The 26,041-nt window shown below is 39.2% G+C and overlaps 1 protein-coding gene across 2 annotated transcripts in view; it reads right to left on the bottom strand.

Moving 5' to 3' along the window:
• MCC (MCC regulator of Wnt signaling pathway) overlaps positions 1-26,041 on the bottom strand; it is a 186,792-nt gene that overhangs the window by 44,175 nt on the left and 116,576 nt on the right. For both annotated transcript variants that reach the window (XM_014258752.2, XM_014258753.2), the window contains 5 exons: positions 23,326-23,439; positions 16,645-16,787; positions 9,225-9,361; positions 5,186-5,349; positions 644-850 (listed from right to left, as the gene is read on the bottom strand). In XM_014258752.2, the coding sequence (XP_014114227.1) occupies positions 644-850; positions 5,186-5,349; positions 9,225-9,361; positions 16,645-16,787; positions 23,326-23,439 (765 nt within the window). The remainder of the gene's footprint in view (positions 1-643; positions 851-5,185; positions 5,350-9,224; positions 9,362-16,644; positions 16,788-23,325; positions 23,440-26,041) is intronic.

Here is a 26,041-nt window from a genome sequence, read left to right as displayed (position 1 = left end):
CTAGCCAAAACTCTGCAAATTTACCAGGTACAAAGTTAACAAATTTTAAAAGTAACTGAGATTGAGGTCACATTCTCTTGGATCTTTCCTCTTTTTTGTGAACTAATTTTCCCCGCCCTTTTTTCTTTTTACTTTGGACTCCACACAAAGTACAAAGCCTTTATCTGATCTTAAAGCATCATAAAATGTAGACAGAGAAGCAGGACATGGCTGGAACTACTCATTGTTCAGTATGAGAATTACTACCCACTGACAGAAGTCCTGCTCTATTTCTTTCTCCTAATCACAAATTGAATTCCCATCAAAAACAAAGAAATATTTGTTGTTTACAGGAAAAATAGCCTCACAGGAAAATTCACTAGATAAACATCTGCTTTCTCTATATCCAAGTTACATATGCTTCCTTGAAGATGAATATCAGTTTTTCTGTTAACACACGATTTCTGAAATCAGGCTGTTGTGCACGCTGGCTGTTTTTCACACACTCTTTTTCAATTATGTTTAGTTCTGTCCTAGTTTTATCATTTGTATAGCCTAGTCCTGCAGCCAAGCACAGGAAGTGAGATTAAAGAGAAGCCTGTTCTGGTGAGAAAACCACACAGGTTGGAGGAAGAATAAAGCATCATCTGTGCACCAGCCTTACCCTTCTACGCAGCCTGTCCCTCTCCTCACGGACAGTGTTCATGGTGGCCTTGGTCCTGTTGAGCTCCTCCTCTTTGCTGCACAACATGGCTGTGAGGCTTTCATTCTCTTCCCGCAGGCCAGCCAGCTCCTTCTCCCACCGAGATCTCTCCTCAGACAGGTTTGGATAAAGGTCACGTCCCAGCACACCCTCAATCTCCTCCACGGTCTGCAAAAACACAGTCATCAACAAACAGAAAGGGGCAAAGACAACTGAGCAGGACTAATGGGTAGATGGAACAGAAATGTGTGTTAACAGGCAACCCTACACACTTCTATATACACTCCCAGCCTCTCAACACCATCAGTTCGCTTCTTTTGTTTGCTAAGTAATGTCAAACAAAATTATTACTTATTTTCTTTGACACTTTGACCATTTCATTAAAACATTTCACACTGACAAACACCACAGCAGACAAATATATGCAAATAAAACATGTCACCTATGAATGACAGTAATCCTGGTAGTTTAATGTCAGAATACTTTAGAACAAATTAATGACTCCTGTCACGGGTGAGCACAGTAGTTATTGTTTCCCTGCCGAGTAACAGGCAGAAATGAGCAGTCTGTGAATATGCATGGCATGGGGCCCTATTTATTGCTACACCAATGCCACAAAAGGGCAATGAAGGGAGTGGGAGAAGATCAAAAAGGGCTCTTCTTTCCCATGTCCCTGAGCATGTTCCTTCCTTGAGGTGACAGCAAAATAACACAAAGAACTTTGGCCTTGGCTAGGCTTGCAGGGGATGTTACAGCCTTTCTAAAAGGCTATCTAAAAAAAGTTTGGGTTTCTCTGGGACACAATACCATCTAGCACTTCCTGTCCCACCTCCATGCTCAGAGCTGTGCCTTGTAGACACTGTTCAGTTCGAGGGACATTGAGGAACTTCCAGTGGGAGAAACTGAACTACAGGCATCCACCACCAGCAAGGGAATATTGCCATGCCTGAACTGACTCTCAGGCTGGCCACCAACATGATGAAGCACAGCATAACAGCCTGTTGGGGAACCACCTGCAGTTTGGAATCTGCTACCCAGGGCATGCTGTGCCTGTGCTCCATGTCTAACTATGGAAGTTATGTGCAACAAGCAAAACCACTCCAAGTGTTGCCCTTAAGCTTTTGAATCTCCCTTAAAGCAGTGTGTATTAAAGTGATGGGAACAAACACAGAAAATAAAAGAATATATGACATCACTGGCAGTGCAGAAAGTTTCATTTCATTGGCTAATCCAAAAACAAGTTATAGCTAAAGCCTATACTTTTACATATAATATGGAAGATAACTGATGCACCAAGGCTAATAATCTATTTAGTTGTTTTATTCAAAAGAACATTTCTATCTTGATGGGTCCCTCCCAATTCAGCATCTTCTATGAATCTATGATTCCATATATTACTGAATATTTACTGCTTTATTTCTTTAAATTGTGAGGGACCAAAATAACCAACTAGAATACAGCTGAAAATGACAAACCTAGCTGAAGACACAATTTTTTATTTTTTTTTTCCTCTGTAAGAAATCTTCCCAGTGTTTTCAGCACTGTCTGACTTTGGTCAGCTATCAAATTGTATTTCACGTCTCTCTTCCATGAAATTGCAATACATTTAGAGCCACAATTATGAAACTCTGTTGACAGAGTATCAACACTGTAATTCTGCTTACAGATACAGCAGGAAACTGAAATTACTTTTCTGAAAAAGCAGAGGCTTGCAGTATCTCTGTGAGATGGAAGAAGTTGCAGGTCTCCCTTGTATTAGCATCACTTGGACCCATAGGTCTCAAATTATGATGAAATAAATTATTTCAACACAGCATGAGGATGAGTTCAAGTTCTGAATAAGCACAGGGTGGTTAATTTCATGATCTAAAGAAAAGTTCTGTAATGGCAGAAGCATTCTCTTTTGATGATGCCAGCTTTATTTTAAACAGTGCTTTGTTGTTGCTGATTTTTCCTTTCCCTTCTTCCCCCCCCAGCCTTGAACTTCCCCTGCTGTTTTTTCACCCCTCTAATTCGAAGTTCTGCTGCCACCTCCTTCCTCCTTATTCCCCATGCTCCAGTGTTGCTATTTTCCCAACCTCTCCCCTTCCTAGGCCACTGCTTCTCAGAGCACTACCACAGAGTGGTATTTTCTTTACAAGAAGTGTTATGTTACAGATGTGGTACCAAATTAAATCAACATGTGTCAGGTTTGAAAGACACTACAGCAGTACTTCTTCACATGGCACAACTCAATGGCAGAATTTACTCCTAATGGAATTTATGGAGGCCAAAAACTTAGACAGGTCCAAAAACAGAGCAGATAGAAACAAAGAAGAAAATTACACCCATTACAATTAAAAACAAAGATATCATCTTTGGCTCAAGTCCCTACATATCTACTTTGCTGGAAGCATCTCTGAAGGAAGGAGAAGAACATACTATGCATGTCATTTTTGATGCTGTCTTTCCATTACCATCTGCCTAGTGGCAGATGGACTTTTGGTCCGACCCAGTACAGCTGTTCTCATGTACTAAATGTTTCATGCTTGGAAATATTTACAGCTTTTTTAATCAGCAAAATTTTAGTGGTTAGGTATCTGTTACCAATGTGCTCTCCAAAATAAACAAAGCAATAACCAGACTAGTCTGTGGAAATTTTCTTAAATCCTTTTCTTAAAGTATGCTTTGGTAACTGTTCAATTTGTAAGAAAATCTGATTAATTTAATTTCAAGCTCTTTTTAAACTCAGTTTTTGTGGGACAGAAATAATTGAGTAAGCTAGGGTAACATAATCTGTATATAAGAAGTAAAAAATAATGCAGCAGCAACTGCAATAATAGGAAGCCAGTAAAAATTAACCACCAAAGCTGAAGGATTTAAACATTTAAATGCATTATCTATTGGTGAAGAAAAAAGCCAATAGCCAAGGCAAACAATAGTCAGAACACTTCAGATTTTGATTCACAATTCTACCCACTTCAAAATTCTCTCCATTTTTTCTCTGAGGAAACAGGAAAGCAGGAATGATCTGTAGCCATGGGTGCAATGCTGGAGAGGGGCTCTATGTGTGGGTTTTGCTCTATTAAACACATCTCACCTCAGATACCTCTGTGGGCCTCACACAGGCTGCTCTCTACCTATTTCCCAGAAGCCACAATCTCTCTTTTGGCAAATAGTGACTTCTGAAAACAGTTAACCCTAAAACTCTAAATAGTACTTGGCAACATTTAAAGTGCTGATCCTAATCCTCTGAGACACTCAAATAAACTGCTTCAATACTGATCCCAAGGGACCAGAAGTCAAATATACACACATTTTTCAAATTACTACTCAACATTAATTTCTTTACATTTTGTTATATTCCACAGGCACCACCAGGGACAGAAGGAACATTTTCCAGTAGTAGGACAAAGGGCTGTCAAAGCCATCTAGAATGGTCAGAGACCTCCTCACTTCAAGAAAAAACTGTCAGTACAATTTTTCTTGTATAAATTAGTTACTTACACCTTTCCACCTGACACAAAAAACTTGTTCACGTCTTCCTGTGTATACAGGAAGATTCTCTGTGGCTCTCTCACTTTCAGGTTCTGAACTGCAACTTTTGTTACATGTGCCAGCAAACATCCCTCTCCTTGTTCTGTTACACTCACAACAAATGCAACATATACAGAAATCACCTGAATTATTTGTTCCTGAGGCTAACTTATCTCATTTGAACTAATGCACAACCAATGCTTAGTGTTAAATTAGCTTTTGCTGTGGTTTAGGAATGGTGTTCCCCAATTTAGTGCTCTCACTGAAACAACTCCAAACCATGTCCTGCTCACTCACTCCCCCATCCCCTGTGGAGGAATGGAAAAGGGAAATTAGAGGCACAAAAGGCAAAGATCAGGGGTTGAAATAAGAATAATTTGTTGGAAAAAGCAATGAGGTAAGAAAATTAACAATAACAGCAAAAACACTAATAAGGGAGTGCACAAGAAATGGGCAATTTGCGCATGAGCTATCACCCCCAAGAATACATGCCCAGGAAGGGACCCCTTCCCTCCTTCCTGGAAAATGAGGGATACAGGATAACCTGGCAATGCCCCCTCCTGGCTACTGCAAAAATTAACCCAGTCCTGGCTGGAACCAGGATGGTTTTATATTTTAAGGCAGCCAATCACATTTAGCCAACCACAAACATACACAGTGAGTTTTCAGACACTGGTCAATGATTACCTGTAGGACCTTGGGCAGGTGACAGTGTGTTTGTTGGATAAGCAAAATTGCTTAAGAAAGTAAATTAACTGTTGAGTATGCCCATTTCTCTTATCTTTGTGATTTGAGGTGCAAAGTACCTCCTCCTGGACTTTGGAAGATGTAGAACAGGTACTACTTAGCAAACACACACTGTGAACTCCCGTTGACCCCTGTGAAGCACTTCTAACACCTTTGGAAGCAAAGTGTGATTACTACAGAGGTGATCAGGTGTCTCAGGCAATGAAGACACTACATTTTAGAGTCAAAGGTCACCAATACCTTAATGGCTAAATCACAATGTTCGCTGGCAGTAGTGAGTTGTTCAATGTGCCTGTCCACCTCTGCGACGGACAAACTGCAGCTGCTTTTCTTCCTCCCACAGACAACATTTTCCAGACCTGTCAGCACTCTCTGAAGTTCTGAATTCAAGTCACTACAGTTATCTAAAACAAAGCAAGACAAAACAAAACAAACATCACAACAATTAGTGGCTCAGAGAAAAAACAAACTCTTAACCAGGAAGCTCTGCTGCAGAACAGCCAGGACTGATAGTGTTCCAAGAATGTCCTTGCACTCTGCCGCTTTTTCTTCAACAACTGATAGGCTTAAACACCATAACCACATCAACTGAAACCATGAGCTACCTCTCATCTGACAAATAACAGCCCCACAGCTTATCTGAAGTGTTCATTTTTTCTTCAAAATCCCCTCTATTCTGAATAACATTTTAAGACATTACTTGCTTACATTCAATTATATTTATGTTGTTCTTTTGGCCATTCAAGGCCTATTATCCTGATTATATTAATGTTGTATGTTTGTCTCTGTAAATACAGGATTATTCTGTCTGGTACATTCAGGGATGTTATGACTTTCTGTTTTTCAGAGAATTTTTGTGGTTGTACTTAGATACTGCCTGATTTTAAAAAATTGTGGTGTTTACAGAAATGATTCCTACCAACTACGTGTAGGTAGTTTTATGTTAATAGCTACTCCTTCAGATAAAACTGCAGAGTATTCAGGGATCATAACAATACAGCTTATGTTCCATACTACAACCATATTACCAACTTACAAAACAATGCTATTTTAATTATAAAGTATCACCCAGAATTACTTTCTTTCCTGTCTTCAGGCAAACCTCTTCTAGTGCCCACTGCCATAGCATCCTCCACTTAAGTGAAAACAAGGGGGTCTCTGTACCTTGCTAGCTCACTCCATAACTTATTTTTGTTTCTCTTAGGTTTCTCTCCTGGTGACAGCAGCAGTTCCTAAGGCAGACCCATGTCAGAATTCACCCTTGTGCATTCTCCTGGATGTGCCAGTCAGTATTTCTGGCTTGCTAGGTATGCATCTGCAGTAGCTACCCACAGCAGAGCACACAAGGGGTGCACTATGAGGTGGCAGCACACCCACAGCTCCTCTATCCTACCAAAAACAGTGGCAGGCATTCAGTGGCAGGTGGAGGGTGATTCCCTTGCTGCTGCAAGTGCTTCACCATGCTCAGAACTTCATGGTTGTCTCATAGCTGTGGTTCTTGCAGGGCACTAAAGCAGTGTGGCACTGAACTGGGTCTAAATTTTAACAGACATGAGTCACCAGATTATTGCAGACTGCCTTGAAATCTCCCTGTGCAAGGGAAGACTGAGAGCTGCTGGATGAAGGAATGAGAGGAACAGAAAGTAAAAAAACTGCCAACTCATTACCATTCATCTAACTCCACAGCCTATTAGACATAAACACAAACGTACTGCTGACCAAAAAGAATAGTTCAGAATGATGTTAAAGCATTGCATGAAAAATTTGAATGGGCAACATATAAAAGTTTTTTCTGGGAAGTAATTTCACTAATTCCTGATTAACTGCCACCCATGTGTTATAGTAATACCAAAGAAGCCCTCCATAATAATCACTTACAAGCATGCACCAGACACTTAGAAGCAGGATATAGCAAGCAGGATGCTTACTTGTAAAAACCTTGTGGTTTTTTTGCTTGAATTTGCCTTTTTTCCATAACGTCTTCTGTAATAATCATTTTGTATATTTAAACAACCTTCACAAGACCTTGTCTGCTGGGATTTGACAAATTTCCCCCACAAAATAAATAGTTTACAATGTGAGAAGTCCATTTCTGACAGAAAATGAGCACAGCCCAATCACAAGCTCTGCAAGATGAACTGGAGAACATTCACAGTACTAGTTCTAGGTGTTTTATTGCCTGTACCATCAGAGCAGCAGATCCACATGCATTAGTGAGTCATGAGGTATCACTGGTTTTACTAAGTGACAGATCAGAGGCAGTCACTACATCAGGGCAGTAAACAAGTCATGCACATGAGTTATTACAACATTATTTTTTATTCCTATATACCTATATCTAGAAGGATTTAAAATTATACATATTCCTTTATCTATATGCATATGTGTAATTTATTTTCACAGGAATATGGAAAACAACATCCAAAAAGAGCAGTCTATGGATAGAAGGAAAATATGGAAAAAATATAGGAATCCCTAGAGATAACATTCTTATTTTCTCCTTATTTTCTCCATTGTTATCTCTGAGCCCTACCCTTAAGGGAAAGGGAGCACCCAAGATTTGCAGAGGCTTGTGGTCAAAGGAATGACAAAAATCAGAGGGTCCACAAAAGCTCACAAATACACACTTGGCATGGAAACTGGGTCAGGTATGGCCCTGACCTACTATATAAACACATGGCAGTGGCTTTTGGATGAAGTGGGAAAGTGAATACAGAAAAAGAGGAGAGAGAGAGAGAGAAGAAGAGAGAAGATCACCAGTCCTTGCACTGGAATGATTCAGTTGTTCAGGGTGCTGGGTTGCAGATGCAAAGCAAGCACCCTGGACTTTGTGGAGGTACCTTTAGGTAAGTTTTCCCTGCTCTGGAGATAAGTTTCTCTCTGTCTATGCAAATTAGTTCTCATGGGCAATCTGTTCTTTCAGACCTTTCTAGAAATGGCTGGGAGAACTTCTGGGGTCTTAGGTGGTCTGGATTCCCCTCTACAGCACATGCTCCCTTCTCAGGCTTATCCCTGTGCTTGCTGTGTTGTGCTCATGTCCTGGAGCTAAACAAGGACACTTGTCTCTGAAGAGTGCTGACTGCACCTCCACAAGGCTCCCTTCTCCAGCCACATCCTGTTCCTTCTCAGAGTGTGTTATTACCAACAATCCTTGGCTGGCTCCAGAGCTATCTTTCTGTTGGTTTTTGAGACAGACACATCATCCCCCCTAGTCGTCTAGGTCTCTATATTGTACACCATTCTACTGCTGTGCTTTTCATTGCTAGAACAAACTTAAACAGACAACTTGCTGTTTATGTCCACAAGCCCTGGATCAGCTCCACTTCATGAAGACAAAATAAATTCTGAAAAGCAAATTAATTTCTTTTTTTCTTGGTAAGAAGAAAATTAAGGAAGAAAAAAATCCTTGTATTAGAATCTGTTCAAATAGGAATTTAAGAGTTAGCACTAGCTTTTGACAGTAAAACATTAATTTTGTTATAGCTTTAAAAATCTCTATTAAGTATTTTGAATTCCATAAGTCAGACACTTCACAGCCACATTATTATTAATACTATTGTATCAAATTTTCTAGAAATCATAAACACGAAAATACAAATGTGCTGTTGCAGGTCTTGCACTTATAAACAATATAAAAGTATAGTATAAGTATAGAAAACAGGAATCGACTCCTGAAGAGAATTCTGGAAATCTGTCATAGAGAGGATTACACCAGAATTTTGCTAGAAGGTCTGCTTCTGAGGAAATGGAGGCTCAGGGGGGACTGCTCTCTGCAACTGAGAGGAGGCTGCTGTCAGGTGAGGGTTGGACTCGTGTCCCAGGTAATAAGTGACTGAATAAGAGCAAACAGCCTCAAGCTGCACCAGGGGAGGTTTAGATTGGAAATCAGGAAAAACATATTCATAGACAGGGTTGTAAAACATTGGAACAGACTGCCTAGGGGGTGTGTGGAGCCACCAGTCCTGAAAGTGCTCAAAAACTGTGTGGACATGGCACTTGAGGACATGGTTTAATGGTGAACATGGTGGTGATGCTGGGTCAATAGTTGGACTCAATGACCTCAGAGTTTTTTTCCGAACTTAAAGATTCTACAATTCTACAATCAAGGCACAGACATTACTCCGCATTTAAGTTAACAGTCACAGAAGCTCAGCATCAATTGTGATTAACACACCCTACATTAATTTATTTCCTCACCAAATGCTTGGATTTGCATTTCAAAAGCTACGATACCATTCTGCAGTGGTAAGTCATCACTTCTGCTAAGAACACAACTCACCCACATCTGCAGTGACCATGGTGGACTGGTTCTCTGGCACGGAGACAGAGTTCCGGTCCATGCTGCGCGAGTCTTCATTAACCTCCTGCTGGCTTTGGCTCAGCTCCGACCTCAGCTCTGAGTACTCATCCTCCTCCCTGGCAGAGAGAGCAAAGGCAGAAATTAAATTCCCTGAGGAAATGTGCATCTTTGTGACACTCATTTCAGACCTGTAAGCTGAGCCACAGGATCCAATTCACACAAGTGTTTTGTCCAATCAGTAGGGATGCCTTTAAACCCTTCATTGCAAAGTCGCTGTGCCATGCACATAACACCCACTTGCAGCAGTTGGTGCCTGGTTTCCATTTCTTAATTCCCAACTTCATTACTTCTCCTGGCCACTGGAAAAGGAAGAAACGGGTAAAACATGTCCTTACCCAAGAATGGGTAAGGACATAGACTGCTCTGCAGTGACTCCCCAGCTGGTAATTCACACAGATCAGCACAAGTGGCTTTGTTCCCAAAGTGGATTAGAACTAAGTGGTTTTCATCTCTTTCTCAGTTCAAGGATGTCACCATCTCGTGTGCAAAGTAAGCATGCACATGCATGTACCTGCACATGTGAATCAAAATGCTCTTGGAGACAAGTTGGTTTTTCATTTTCTCTTCCCAAAAGAGAGAGGAACAGATAATAGAGCATTGCACTGAACTGCTGGAGTTAGTGGAAAAGGAAAAGTCTCAATTACCTAGGTTTCAATTTATTTGTCAAGCTGGTTCAACTAAAATAAATGAGCTTAAAAAATTAGGGCTTTTTCCCCTGTCTCCACACAACGAGTTCAAAGCACTTGGAAAGAAGGTTAGTAAATGAATAATAGCTTTCCTGAAAACATTTGTAAACGTTTTTTCTTTTGATCCATTTGCTGATTTGACTCAGATTTATTATTTTTTTTACTCCCCTAGCAAGTGTTTTTACATTAAAGTATCTATTTTAAACATTGGAAAAACACCAGTTTATCCAGGTGCAGGGCTCCTCTTGATAGAAAACAAACAGCCATCATTTTGTTGCACACTAAATCACATGCAGAGATTAATTTTGCTGCACATTCAGCAGAAAAGTGTGAGAATGGAACTGTCTGGCTTTGGAAACAATGAGAAACAGCAAAGACCTATCTGGGGATCTGCATCTGGGAGGGGTATATGCAATGTTAGGTCTGGTGTGTGTGTGCTACATGGTGATGAGTGCTTCTTGAAGGATTCAGCCTGGAGGTGTGTCTCAATTTGTCACGCAAAACAGCAGACAAGATAGTCCATACATACAGGCATCAATGACAAAATCAGTCTGTTGTCAGAGCTGCAGGTGACAATTTATGTACCTTAATAAAACTCAAAAAGGACTGCCAGCTTGCTTGCCAAGCAGGATTTCCCAAGATACTGAGATGGAATTTCTATTATTTACAGATACTTCTATTATCTATTATGCTCTTCTAGCCTTTACATTTGCTTTAGTGCAAAGAAAGCGTGACTTTAGCAGAAGCACTTAGTGACTACTACTACTACTAAACAAAATGAAGGCCAGCTGGTTAACACTGAGCTTTACATCATGAAAAGTCTTGGAGGTACCATTAAATACTTGTTTAAGACAGGGTTAGAACCTAATCATGAATAGCAGGAGTTAAAACAGTGTAATGAAGACACATAAGCGTCGGTTAATGTTCCACGAATCAGTTTGTTATTAGCCACAAAAAAGCCACTAGTAATTAGCTTTAGACAAAACAATTACCAAGCTCTCAAACAGTTGTAATTTTTCATCTGAAGGTAACTGACTTTTTTCATTTATGAAACAATTAGTCCTACATTTTTAAAACCTGAATTACCTCTACAAATGGATAAAAAGCTCTACTGGCCCTAAAGCAACAGCACATATTATAATAATTTCTCATCACTCTTCTTTGGGATCCTCTTGGACAGATTTTTCTGTTTAAAATACAACACAGCCTCATCTAGCTAGCCCTAGTTATGGGTTTTTCTGTTTAAGTGCCCCTCAGTATCCTGGGACAGTGAAAAATATGTCATGCAGTAGGACTCTTGCTCTTCTGGTGACTCAAGCCAGAAGTCAGTTTCTAAATTAACTAATGCTTTTAAAAGCTCACCAGAAAGATCAGAAATCCATTTCTGATAAAGTGGCAGCAAGGTCAATCAGCCCCTCCACCACCAGAGAACATACTGAAAACAGAATGAGGGCAAGCATAAAGGGAAATTTGAGGGCAGTGATACACCACAAATTTAAGTTCTGCCTTTAAACTAGTGCTGGCAGTAACAGAAGATACTGTTTGAGACTTTCCTTGCCCCAAAACAGTCCTCCAGTGGCACTGGAAATGGAAGGTGCTTGACAGCTGACAATGACCAGCCATTAGACTCCTGCCACACCACCTAGAAGGTGGAGGCATTACAACTTCCTTATTGCTGCAATCAGCAACAGCCTGGTTGTAAAAAGCAGGCATTTGTTCTGTTAAGGGCCCTGATGATCCCACTTCCTGGAATGGTCCAACTTCCTGTGAGTTGGGGGCAATTAAGACCAGATCAAACCATTCTAAACACAGAGGATGGGAGGATTGGAGGAAAAAGCCAAAAATCTGTGGTTTTCAGTTACTTCAGCACCAATTGCTTTCTTTACGACCAGGTGCAACCAAGGACCAGAGTGCTGCACAGACACTCAGAAAATTTGTTCAGACAGTGAGAAAAACTGCACATTTTTCAGCATCCTTTCGCACCACAGAACACTGGCAAGGTGCATGTTCTCTTCATGGCTTCAAAACAGCTTTGTACTACAGGTGCCAGCAGTTTTTCAACAATCATTTTACTTAAATAACTATTTTCAAAACCCTGTAAGATCCTCAGATAGAGAACAGTACAGGTGTATGTGCACAAAGATTGACTGCGCTCTGTGTACAAACACTTGAGGTCCCTCTGAACTAGTTCATTGTGAACAAATAGTGACACACTCAAGACAGCATGAAAATAATCACACACAGAGGGCAAATGGAGCTGGGCACTGTGTGTTGAAGCCAAGTTTATCACACCCAAACTGCCCTTTGAATTGAATCCCATATGTGCTAGCTTCCACCTAGCACACATTTAGAGGCTAGAATTAGATCTCCAGGTCACTGTGTAAATGCGACTGTAAGTGCTGTGTGTTATTTCTTGTGATGCTGCAGTCTCTTTGCTATCCCTCTTCTCCATTAACTTTCAGCCCTTTCTAAATGTATCTCAAATTAAAAGTCGTAAATCTGAACAAATTATTTTACAGTAATGGGTTATAAGCTTTTTGACAACTGTTTCAAGTAATTCTTAGCAGGCACCAACAGAGTATAGTTCTGTCTGGTATTGTTACAGTTGCTCACTATTTTTAGAGTTGCAGAGATGTACCCAAACAGACACTTTTAGATAGAATGAAATAGAACTAAATAGAATTAAAAGCAATTAGACATCTCTCTTTTCCTTTTCTTGAAACTCAATGTGACATCTAAGAAAAACTGTCAGTCACACGCTGAAGTTGCAGCTGATTTTGACAGCCAAAGAAATTATTAAGAAAAAAGGAGTCAAGTTTGAATGAATCTAAGGAAATACTAAAAACTTCTGAAGTCAGAAATTTTCACCTTAAATGTACACATTATTACATTTTAGTACTCGACTGCAAAATTTCTAAACCCTTTTTGTGCTTCAGAGTTACTGGGTGTGACCTTTATGCCCAAGTATTTACAATATGACTCTAACTGGGGTGATCCATTTGACTGGTTTTCCCATCTTTCTAGGCTGTACATTCTGCAAGAGAAAATTGCATGCACCTTGTCAAAGGACAGAGATCCTTGGAAACAGAGGTTCATCTACTTGCACATGAGTATTTGAGTATTGGAACTCACTTTCTTCGCCTTAATATCTCTTTTTGGAGGGCGGATTCCAAACCAGCTGGGCTGTCCAGAGCACCAGCAGCAGGGAGATGAGAAAATTGCAGAGAACACTAGCTTGCTCCCCCAAGCATGGTGAAGTCATTTTCCTCAGGGAATGCTGGAAGAATGCAGAGCAAGAGCTGCAGCTAAATTGATGAGGCCACACACATGGATTCAAGAAATGGCTAGCAAACCCAGAAAAATCCTGTAAACTTCTGAAAATATTCCTGTGAGATTACTGCTACTGGGATCAGTATATCAGACACACCTGGGAAGAGACATGCATTGACATGTGACTTAAGCTCCCTCCTTGCCCAGAAAAAGCTGTGGTTGCCCCATTCCTGGAAGCATCCAAGGCCAAGCTGGATAGGGCCCTGAGCCACCTGGTCCTGTGGAAGATGTTCCTGCCCATGGCAGAGGGTTGGAACTGGAAGGTCTTTAAAGTCCCTTCCAACCTAAATCACTCCACGATTCCAGAGCTGTCATTACTAAACCACATGAGCAAACGCCATTACACTTCTAAACCCTGATGTTGCAAAGGGAAAAAAACCCCTACACACACCTAGAAACAAGAGACAAAAGTTCTCAGAATGGAGAATATTGACCAGCGTATACAGCCTGCCAACACTCCTCCTCAAACTGTTGCAACACCTTGTTTGGATTTAAACGTGGTGTCTCCTTCCTTTCTGTCCTATATTATGAGGGTCCTGCTGACATTCAAATAAATAGAATGCAAATTAAAGAGGATAGTCAAATACCCTCGCTTCTTCTAATTGTTTCCAAATATTTTTGGAAATTTCTATTTAGTAAATATAAAGAATGTCATAGAGTAGAGGTACATGAAGCTACATGTTAGTTAATTTTCCCAATCTAAAGTAGATATGCAAAAAACTCGAGAGTCACTGTGTCAGCATTGGGGAAACATTTAGCTGTTATGCAATTAATGTAAACTCTGCTTCCAGAATGACAGCCCAAATTTTGTGACAGCACAAGTAAAGCCTCTGCTCAATACTACCTGCAGGTTCCAAAGAGACAAATCAAAACTAAAATCCTCTGTTCTAGAAGAAAATATAACTGCAGAGGCCCCAGCAGGGCTGTGCTCTCAAAACACTTCCTCCTCCCAGGACTGCTCTGTCCCAGCTCCTGGACTGAGCCAAGGGTGGAGCGCTGTGAGTCACACCTGATCCAGCAAGGACAGGAACTGCACCACCCTTGCTCTGTGGGATGCATGGACAGCTTCTCAAGAATGACATATGTGGATCCCAGAGTGGATTTACAGAAAGCCACAGCAGGAGGTATCCGTTTTGCCTGTTTCAGTTGGCTTTACAAACCCTGTGGAATCCCTTCAGTTTCCATTTTCACAAGGGATGTTACTCCTCTGTTCCCCAGACACCAAATTATTGGCCTGCCAAAGAAAATAAGCTATTTCCATCATTAAAGGAAACAAAAAGAGCCACTAACTTAACAAACAGTTTTCGTTCTTACTAATAAAACCAAAACAAATAAAACAGATGAGACATTCCAGCTGTCTGAGCAAAATAAGCTCTCATATGATTGAATTAAACTGGAGGAGCATGACAGTGATGTGGCTGGCACCTGTTGCAGCAGTATTGTTCTGATGCCTTAATGGCCAGAACCTCCCAAAAGGGACAGAAAAAACTGCATTTTTCATGAGAAACAACATGTACATCCCATCAGGCTTGGTTCTTACACCTCACGTTACTGTGCATGTCACAGTTGATTCATTTATAGACATGGTTAAACACTCAGAGTGTCCACCTGATTCCAGTAGTTCGTAATTGAACACTACTTGGCATTTACTTTGCCACAAGGATTCCAAACACACCATTTTTATTAATACTGTGTAATATTTTTCTTAAATGTCATAGAGTTTTTCCGTCACTCAAGGAAAAAAAAATCAGTGCAGTTCTCATGTTTTCTCAGATTTTGCTTTTCGGCTAGTCTTTCCAAAAGACAAATGGAACATTTGTCTGCAGAAGTATCAAGCATAAATGAAGAAGGGTATCATGGGGATTTTGTTCAGAGAACTGTAAGCATAGAAAATATGTGAAAAATCTCACCATGACCATTGCTAGTTATGATCAACTCACAGGCAACAGTATTTATGCTCTTAAAAAACGTGAACATGTGATTCTAACACTGCTTTAGTAGTGGTAAATATGTATGTGATGACATTCCCTCTTACTTATGCTACACCAAACATCCTTCTTTTTGCATACTAATATCACCATGAAAGACTGAGTAGTTGTAACAACATCGTCTCGTGCTAGCAGAAGGATATACAAGGAAGAAGAAATGAAGCAAGTACCAAAAAAAAGTGCAGCTAATAGGTAAAGGGAAATTGAAAATTTGCTACATGGCTAGAGCACCCACAAATTCAACATCACCCACAAATTCATCAAATCTAAGTTGATGTTCTCTAGAAAATCCAGATTCTGGCATATAGTTGCATCCTCACTAGATAAACTTTAAGAAGCTCCTTCTGCACTCCAGTCCAATTTTTCAACACTGAAAATAATATGTAAAAACAAGTGAGGAAAAATGTTTCTGTGTAGTCACATGCAGAGTTTATTTTAACACAGTAACAAGCTAGTGTAATACCCCAAGCTTTGCTGCTGCAGAACTGGGCAACAACATAATTTGTACCATTTTTGTCAAAAAAGCCAGCACAAGAAGAGGTAAAACCTATCGAAATCTATTTGAATCATACCTCTCCCACAAATAATTTAGCTTAGCTGACTTATAGGTGTGGGAACTGACAGTGGTCAAATAAGAGATTTTTAGGCTTCAGGCACTAGCTTGAGCCTGTGGGAAAGTCAAGTACACAACTTTCTCACTCTGGCCTGGGAAATCATAAGGAAGAATCCAAACAGTCCTTGGAGAAGGAAAACAACCTTTGCAGGTGTTGTTTGTCTCCTTGTTGTTTACTTGCAAGAAACGGTCAAGGGGTGGTGTTCCCAGCTGTCCAGTGATGGTGATGTGTTGGTTTAATGGCAAATGAAAGCTTTACCTTCTGGGACCTTCTCAGAAGTGTCTATAAAAGAAGATCTGGAAGAATAAAAAGGGCTCTCTTTTGCAACTAAGCTAGAGAGTGTGTGTCGTCACTATTCCTAATACAGTGCAACAAACAGGAGGCTGCAAAATAAAATTCAAAGCAGAGGTTCAAGTCGGGTGCCCTCACCTTCCTTCACACACCATTGCTATCACTTATGTGTCACCCTGGCACATTACAAAAAGGAATATTTAGATGTCATGGTACATGTTTTGCAGTGCTTGTCAGGTTTTGCAAAGTGTGGCATTGCCAGAGAGAAGGCAGCATTTCTTGTGTGCTTGGGATGATATCCTGCAGAACACCTTAATTAGGGGCAGCTACTCAGTACCTGTCATGACAAGCCTGAAAGTCATCATCATATTAGAGTATAACTCACACCATGTCCTGCACCTGGCCCAGAATTCCCAGGAAGCTGCTGTACCTTATGGTTGCTCCCTGCAGGCGATCGATTTTCTTGTTGAGCTCGGCAATGATGCTGTGCAGCTCTGTGATCCGCTCCTCGTAGCGCAGTGTTGTTCGCTCCTGCACATCCTCGTGCTCTCTCATCAAGTGGGACTGCTCACACTGCAGCACAGAAACAAGGAAACAGAAAGGCTCTTATGGACACCTGCAGGGAGATCGGGCACTAGGCAGGAGTTTACAGCACTATGGTTTTTCTACACATCAAACCAACAGTGCCTTTGCAAGAGAAAAGGACAGACACACAACACTAACAGGTACACGCATGTTGGTAGTTTACAATATTTGATGAACTGACAGACTATGCAGTGTACTTTTATTATTTTTTTCCTAAAGAGAAGTTGCCATTTCTGCTTGAAAAAAAACCCACTATTTGCAACTCCAAGAGCTATAAATATATCACCTTTGAATCCTAGGATCTTCCCAATGTGGTCTGAATTAGAACAAATTCTATTGCAGAAAGCACATTATTATAAAGGAATCACAGTTTGAGGTTATAACTTCTTCTCTAGTGTAAGTACTTGTTTTTACTAATGTTTATAGATAATACAGCATATTTTTATTATGTTGGTACTCTCCAATAAAATGCTTATGATTTGAACAATTTAAGAGCTACATGACTGCTTGTTTTTTACATATATCACAAAATCCTTCTTTTCCCTTCCCACAGTATTTTAAATACAGCCTCTCCGGCTTACTCTTCTCGCCAGCACACACTCTATTTCAATTACAGCAAACCATTACAAACCACTGCAATTACATGTCAGCACTGTATGCTGATTGAAATTTTGCTTGGTAGTGGCTGGCAAGAGTTTGTTTTTTAATATTTTGCTTCTGACCCCCTTCAGTCAAGCCTCCTTGCAATCACACAATGCCGAGTACTATACTGTCAAAAAAAGAAAACTCACAAGCCACTTAACAGTATAAAACCCACGCTCCTTAACTGAAGAGCTGCAATGTAAAATCCTGTATAAGGGCCAAAATTGATAGTAATATCAGAGGTCCTCCAAAATGGCTGAATCAAACTGGGTTTTTTTCAAATCAAGTAAATACTCTATACAAGCTAACTCCCTAAATCCTTTCTACTACAAATAATAATAACATACCCAAAGTAGTAGATGTGCCAGAATTTTCATAATTTGCTCTCTTATTTTTTGGCCACTTACATTCACAGCTTGAGAACATCATCTACATAAAAGATTGCTTGAAAATTAAAATTTACAATAAGCTTCAGTAACATTTTTATTTTGAAATTTAAATAAATTTATTCCACAACTTTTAACTCCATGAATATGTACACTTAAGAGTAGCCCAGACATCAGAGTACCCTTCCACAACTTACAACAAAAGAATTTCTACCTTCAGCTGTAGTAAAAAAAAATCACTTTCATCTACACTAAGAGAAACAGATCAGATCTTCACACTGCAAAGTAAAGGAAAGGAACACATTTCAGAAGACTGGTAATGTTCACCTGGCTTATGAGACTTCATGTTGGCAACTGATATAGCTGTACATGTACATTGTGATGACTCTTTATTGTACCATCATTCTACAGCTTATTTCTCACATTTCCATCTTAACATTGTATTCTTCTGAAGAACTACCATGGCTTTCAAAGCGCAGAAATAACCACAGAAAATGTTTCACAAAAGCTTTAGAGCAGATTTAGGGGCAATAAAGACTCGCTTCTTCAGCCTTCTCAGCCTAAATCTGAATTTCCTCTGACACACATATAAGCCCACAAATGCTACCTCAGCATTATCCAGATCAATCTATTATGGGCACTGGTGACCTTTTTAGCTTTTAAACCAAAGGGATGTTTCATATTGAGTGTATAATGATTGTTTCCAGACAATAAATAAAACCCCATCACAACAATTTTTGTCTTTCTAAGCTATACACTGAAAAGATATATGGACTTTTGCTAATGGGTCTTAGCCACATTACAACCTGACTTCTGTTTTCTCCAGACATTTCTCAGTCACCATTTTTCAGATAACATCACTGGACAAATGTACTTTGTGAATAACCAGCAGTCTGGCTAATATATGACAATAGCTTCACATTTGATTTTTTTTAAAAGAGCTCTTGAATCATCTAAGGTAAAAGCAATTGGAAAAGGCCAAAAGGAAGCCTCTGTAAATGACAGGCCATGATGCTAAGGACGGCTCTGTCTTGGAGGCAGGGATCAGAATTACATCTCTGAAGTTCTGGTCAGCCAGGACAAGACTCAAGTGAAAATGGCAAAAGCATCCAAGCAATGGAAACCTGCATTCAGCATGCATCCCAACATGTAGCAGTGGGAAATTCTTCTGGTTATTCAGGACTGCTCTTTATTATGGAATATTCATCTGAAAACTTGAAAAGGGAAAGAAACAAATGCATGTTTTTCTACCTACTGCTGAATTTTTTCTCTGGGATACTGTGGCTGTTCACCATCCTCCTTAGTTTCATTATGTTTTGAGTCTCAGAACAGCAATCTGATACCAGTTTCTACTTCTTTCCAAGGTGTACACGTCAGCTCTTTAAATTTATTTGCCTGTCAGTTAAACAATAAGTACTTTATACCCTTTCCCTCATCTCTCTTCCAGCCTCATATTTAAGAGCTCCAGCTCTCAACGTAAGTTGAAAACTCTTGGTTGTTTTTTGGTACAGATTAAAAAGGTTATTTCATTTACAATAAGAACTAACAATGGTTAGAAACACCATTATCTGATCTCTTGATGCTGGGAAACAGCAAGAAGTGTATGAGGGAGAAGGGTGATAAGCAAAAACATTTTAATTCAAACCTATTGTCTGAACAAGTGATTCTATTGCCTATTAATGTACACAAATTCCTAGTGAAGGAACACTAACAATGTGCTAAATTATGTTAATCTTTATATTAAATTTGCAGTGTTCAATCAGAGGACAAAAAAAGAAGAACTGCTAGCAGCAATGCTCATTAAGAGATGTACCAGTGCCCCAGGTCCTACAGAGACAAACACTGGTTGTGGTGTTGTTCACCAAGAATACAAGTCATCACCTGAACAAGCCACAGTGATAAACCTGTCTAACTGGATTACAGAAGCTAAAAATCTTTGCTCAACTAATGCAGTGTTTTAATTTGAGAGGAGTGGCAGATTTAACAGTGGCAATCCATTAATCTAAATTTAAGTATGAAAACAAGTCTATAGTGTTAATCCTCAATCATAAAAGCATGCATGGTCAGAATTAATTATTCTGTGGTATGTTCTGTGTGTACTTAATGTGGAAGCACACAGAATTAATCCATGTCAGATAAGGACATCACACAACAGAACAAGTAATTTCAATGTTCTTCTGAACACCATGCATTTCTATTTCAAGTTTCTCTATTAAATGAGAACCTGAACCCTTCCTGTGAAGTTCACATGTTCTTACATGTCTACAGAGAATGTTGTTTCTGTTCTTACATATCTACAGTGTTGATTTTATTCTTGTATGAAATTCTGCTGTTCCTCCCTATATTCTGAATAATCAAGAGGATGGCAAAGAATTATTACTGCAGTTATGAGACTTACTGCTGTGACACAGGATCCAGAACAATGCAGCACATTCTTTGTCTAGAGCTATTATAAAAATCCAAAATAACAATGACTAAGCACAAAGAATGAGAAAGCAGGACAAGATTGTGAAAGGAGATGAAATTATAAGAAAAATATAGCAAGTGAATTATCTATTCTTGTTGTACTTGCTGAAACATTCAGCATGTTATTAAATCCCATGCTCTATCACAGAACTGCAGAACTCTATGTCACAGGATGTTGGAAATGCCAAGAATGTAGATAGATTTGAAAGAAGATTATATAAACCCATGGAGGATAGGACTATAGAGGACAATAAAATGTGATGTGGCCTCCTGCTCACGGATGCTGGCAGAAAGGTGGGGGATATGAAGGAGAACAATTCTCTGTGCGCATTTCTTATGCTCTCCCTTCAGACTCACACTGTTTATCACTTACCAAAGCCAAGATACTGTGTCACACAGAGCCAGTAGAAAGCACTACAATGCTTATAATCACAGAAAGATTTTTGGAAGAAGACATTAGTTGTGGCTGACCAGTGTTTTACAACAAATTTCATTCAAGAGATCACTTTATTGCCAAATTGTATGCTGATAAAAACACAAAGAGATCTGCTGTGTTACTGAAATAATAGAAGCATGCAGAGAAATGCTGTATCTAGTCTCCACCAGCTGCAGATTTGGAAGTGAATATGCTACAACAACCACTAATCAATTACATCACTTCACAAAATCTTAAGCCCAGGCTGTCCAACTAGCTTTCTTCACCATTTGTCATCTATTACTTGAATTGTGGTTCACCAAATCAACTCCACTCTGCAAATCATTAATCCTTTCTTCCAAATGCCTCATGAAATGATGGGAAAGGTATTACCCAAAATGAGTTTTAAGAGCTATTTGTTCCAGAGAGCATTTACCACACCAGCTAAAATGAAACATGTGCTTTGTAACTACAGTCCAGATGCAGAATAGAGATTTAACACTGACCCACTAGCATCTGAGTATGGTTATGCAGAACCTCAAACACCTCCTATCTAATTTGTGCCTTCTGAACCTCTGATTCACATTAGACAGAGACTGTAGAGGAAAGAATAATGAACAAATCTGTGTGGAGTGGGAAGCAAAGTTAAAAAAAATTATGTAAGTGGCACATGTAATTGGACAAGACAAAGTGCAGTGGTTTCACCAGTCTATGTCTCCATTAAACACTGCCAACACACTGAATATATGACTTGTGTTTGTTTAATGATTTAAATTCCTTAAGAAAGATTTTTATTTTATTTCATGCATACTAAATTTTATCCTCTTGAAGGCTTTAGAAAAAATAAAGTGCAAAGAGATAAATCATTTAACTTTTATATAAAACTGTTCATTAAAAATACTCTTTTTTACCTGAAATCTAGCTATCAGCCTGCCTTTCAGACACTCCAGTTGTGTGCTCTTCACAGGTCAGGAGGCAGTGATCTCTGTGTTCATATGGCTCAATATCAAGTGAAAACCCCGTAAGCAAACAAACCGAGCACAATGTACGCACGCGTAATTGGTAACCAATTACCAATCAAAGAAAACACCAAACAATCTTGTGCTAACAGAGTACATGTTAATTGGTATTAAGGACTGATCCTTAATCCTAGGTGTCATCAGTGTGTATTCCGTATTATATGGGAGCACCTACAAAGCACTCTTCACTGGCTGAGAGATAATATATGTATTTTTAAATAAAGACACAGAAATAAAAATAAAACACTAACAAAAACCTGATTAGCATCAGACCCTCCAGAGTAATAAATAACAACAATAAAGTCAGTGCAATCATGCAGAATGATCATTTGGATACAGTGAGTCTGTCTGAGAGTTTAACGACTGACAAATGCAGCCTCATATCAAACTGTAAGCCAGAAGAGGACTCTATCCCAAGAATGCCACAGAAATTAGAAAAGGCTCTCCGGATTATAGCTGATAAACCATGTTAATTCCCAGCGTGGCTCTGGCTCACATATCGAGGGGAATAAAGACATGAAAGTGATTTCATTTCTGAATGTTACATTGATGGTCTGCAATAACAGTATCACTTACAAGCCCATAAATCTTAAAGGCAGCTGAAAAAAACATCAGGGAATGCAGGCAAAGGCCAAAATAAGGGAGGACTGAAGCAAGAGCCTGAAAATTGAGACTGCTTAAGCACTTCTATATTTGGCTTGAATTTAAGTCACAAAGATGAAAGGTCTCATCAAAATGCACTAAATACTGGAAACTTTAAATCTGCAAAATCACAGAATGGCAATGGATGACAGGGAACACTGGAACTTACTCACTCAGTCCCTTACCCAACCTAAGACCAGGTCCAGATGTCTTGAGTACTTAGAACATTGGAGATTCTGCAACATCTCTGAGCAACAAGTAAGGTGCCATACTTTACAAGAAAAATGCTTCGATTGTCTCTCTCCAAGTATTTTGAATTAGTTTTTGAAGTGTTAACTTATAAAAGCTATTTGATATAACGGCTGTATTTGAAAACAAATATATTTTTGCAGAAGTGAGAAATATTAAAAACAGTAGTTTGTTGTTCCTTGCTTGCATTTGCCTCTATCTAAGAGCTATGAAAGCATCAGAGTTCCAACCTTATTCTTATTTAACTCCTTGACGTTGCACTGGCTGTGTTTTCCACAATTCCAACTGGCCTACTGGAAGCTAGACTGAAATCACAAGTAATTTCTCACATAACATCAAAGCATGAAAATTGGCAATAACTTTTGCTCAGTGTTAATTTGTGCTACATTTAAATGTGACCCAGGAATGCAAGGCTCTGCAACCAGTGCAATCCACTGAGAGCAACCGGTAATTCTTATATTCTACAATAATTCAAAGCACTAGTTGCTTATATGGACTTCAGAACAAAATGTATTTAATTGATTTTTAGGGTTTTTTTAGAAGAATGTCTTCAACACATAAAAGGTATAACAAGTGGTAACTATGCATCTTGCAGTCTTAAAATTCTTTTGACTTGTGACATTGTTGGTATTTTATCCTCTCTCTGAGGAACAAGGACTGCACAAAACCAAGGACCATCTTCAGAATTTTGAAATACTATTGCTCACCTGTGCTTTTGCCAATTTCTTTTCCAACAGGTCACGCTCCTTTTCTGTTTGTTGTAGACGTTTATTAAGCTCCACGATGTCTCCCTTTAATGAAGCCAGGGCTGCTAAATGAAGCTGGAAGACAAAAAGGAAAGAAAGAAATTAACCAATTCACAAGCCATTTATCACTGGAGAAGAGACAGTATAATTTAGCAGCTGGATTTCTGTAGTAGTTAATAGGAACTTCAGTAGAACAAAGTCTAAAAGAAATCCACATACAACCAACAATTAACTAATAATTTTAACACAGTATCTTTCTTTCCTGGCAGCACACACATTCCTTCACCATGTCCTTTATATGGAAAAATGCAATGAGGAATAACTCAGCTAAAAATGCACAGATGAGTTCTAACTCTAGTTCATTAAGACATACCCTGAGTCTTGCACTATAAAACCTTACATTATATGTTGACTAATATTTACATTATACAATGAGGTGTAACACATTTTGATGCCTTTAGACACATAGAGGTTATCAGTTTGGTGAAAGTGGATAGCTCCATGCAAAAGATTTGGTTTTATTTTGCAACTAGCACTTAATCCACTGCGAGTTACTCTTCTGCAGTTGTTCTCCCACGCCAGTGAGTTTCAGTGATTCTTATCTACTAACCCACACATGAAGAACTGTTTTCCTTTCTGCAGCAGATCCTTTTGATGAAAGATATTTTCTACACTTAGCTAGCATGATAGCACGTGGAAATATATACCAGGCTAGGATAAGTCACAACATTGAAATTAGGTTAGCTACACAACTTAGAAACCAATAACAGTTTTTAAAAGAATTTTGGTTCTTACCACTCTCTACTTCCCCTTAAATATCCCATTCATCATTTCACTAAACGCATCTGCCACAATTCAACACTAAGTATTGACAACTGCAACTGGAAAGTCCAGGAGGAGAACTAGCCACTAGCCCTGAAGTCTTTCTTTGTAGTAGTAAAGAAACAGCTTCAAGTTATACTGGGTACGAAAACAGAAGTGACCTTTCACACCAGACCAAGCAACAGAGTAAACACTGCTCTGCTGCCAAGATTCAGGCTGAAATACAAACTCTTATTCTAATCCTCCACCCACTTTCAATCCCTCAATCTGATATTCTATTGGGTGCATCACCTAAAAGTAATTTTTTGTGTTTCATTTACAATGAATCAGCTAGTGAGTCCTATTTTGCTATAAATTCTACCTTTATAATACTGGAAGACAGCAAAACCATAGCTGTTTTCCCATACTGATGTGTGAAAGCAGCTGCCTGACAGCAGAGAGACGAGATCATTTGGAAACCGCTCCTTCACATACAGTATTCCTATTGTTAATGAAAAAAATCCTGCCTTCAAGACACAGAAGATAATTTTAAAAAGGTATTTGGATGTGAATTCTGCCTTTTTAAATGCTGTTTAACTAGTTATTCCCTGGGCATCCTAACTCGTGAGTTCAGTCGGCAGGATTTTTATTACATCAACTACAAAAATACCTTACACACATGCAGTTATTTTTTCAAAATATACACAATATATATTTGTATATTTTGTGTATATACACAAAATATATTTGTACTTTTCAAAAGTACAAATATACACATGCACTATTATATGCTGCAGAACATTTAAGATTCTCAGGCAGCCTCATTTTTCATGTAAAAATCCAGTAACTCAGGCTTGCTATGGGCATATCCTACACAGCTTCTATAAAGTATGTACACTGAAACCTGTTAATAAACCCAGAAACATCCTGAATACCTTTAAGCATTTTTGGCCTTCAGCAGAAGGCCTTCCTTCCTACCACAGGAAACTATGCACTGATTTTACAATGTGGAGAAGAAAGAACCAGACCAATTGTAGCAATCTGTTCATAACTAGCTTCCTATTTTCAGGAAAGCTGGTGAATTTTTAAGCCACTGTTTCATCTTATTCCCACAACAGTGTGGAATCGTTGCAATGAAGCTCACAAGTTTGTTCATCAGCATGTGCATCCTTCACCACAGCTTTCAAATAGTACATGAAAAATGGCTACAATTCTCCAAACTGAATAAAACAATGATACATAGTCAAGCATCGTTCCCTTTCATGCCATGTAATTAAATGATCACTTGCTGTGTTTTAAATTAAGTACAAGTCTAATAATGCCCATACACATGGCCTTGTAATATAAAAGGACACCATTAATTTGAAAATCTCAGTTGAAAGCAACTTGTTCTCTAAACAGTGAAACCAGCGAGGCAGACTTCCAATGGATTTGTCTTTGTCCTCTTCACCCTCTGCAATCAGCTCAGCCGTTCTTCACAGCCCCTAGCACACTGCAAGCTGGGTAATAAACATCAATTGTGCCTGGTTATACTGCAACACTGCCTGGCCTGGCAGCCCCTGCCAAAAATGGGTATCCAATATGTGAGTTACAGCCACCTCTGTTCAATACAGAGTCTCTCTTCTTCAAGTAACCAAAGGATGGTTTTATTAACAAGGTAATTAACAAGGTAAGCTTGTTGCATCTTTTACCATCCAAAATTACCCTTCCATTAATTGTTTCAGTTTCCAAGTGCTAACAAAAGAATAAATTTAGGAAAAAAAAGGAAATTTACTGTAAGGGCAGCCTAGACACAAAGAAGTTATCATAATAGAGGAGGGCTGCTTGTGATACTCTAGTTTGATGTGCAAGTGATGCCTCCAGCTACTACTGCAAT

The sequence above is a fragment of the Pseudopodoces humilis genome, chromosome 4, assembly GCF_049639895.1.
Source record: "Pseudopodoces humilis isolate 2021_Gansu_Grassland_sample_001 chromosome 4, ASM4963989v1, whole genome shotgun sequence".
Classification (NCBI taxonomy): domain Eukaryota; kingdom Metazoa; phylum Chordata; class Aves; order Passeriformes; family Paridae; genus Pseudopodoces; species Pseudopodoces humilis.
This window is presented reverse-complemented; position numbering and strand designations above follow the sequence as displayed.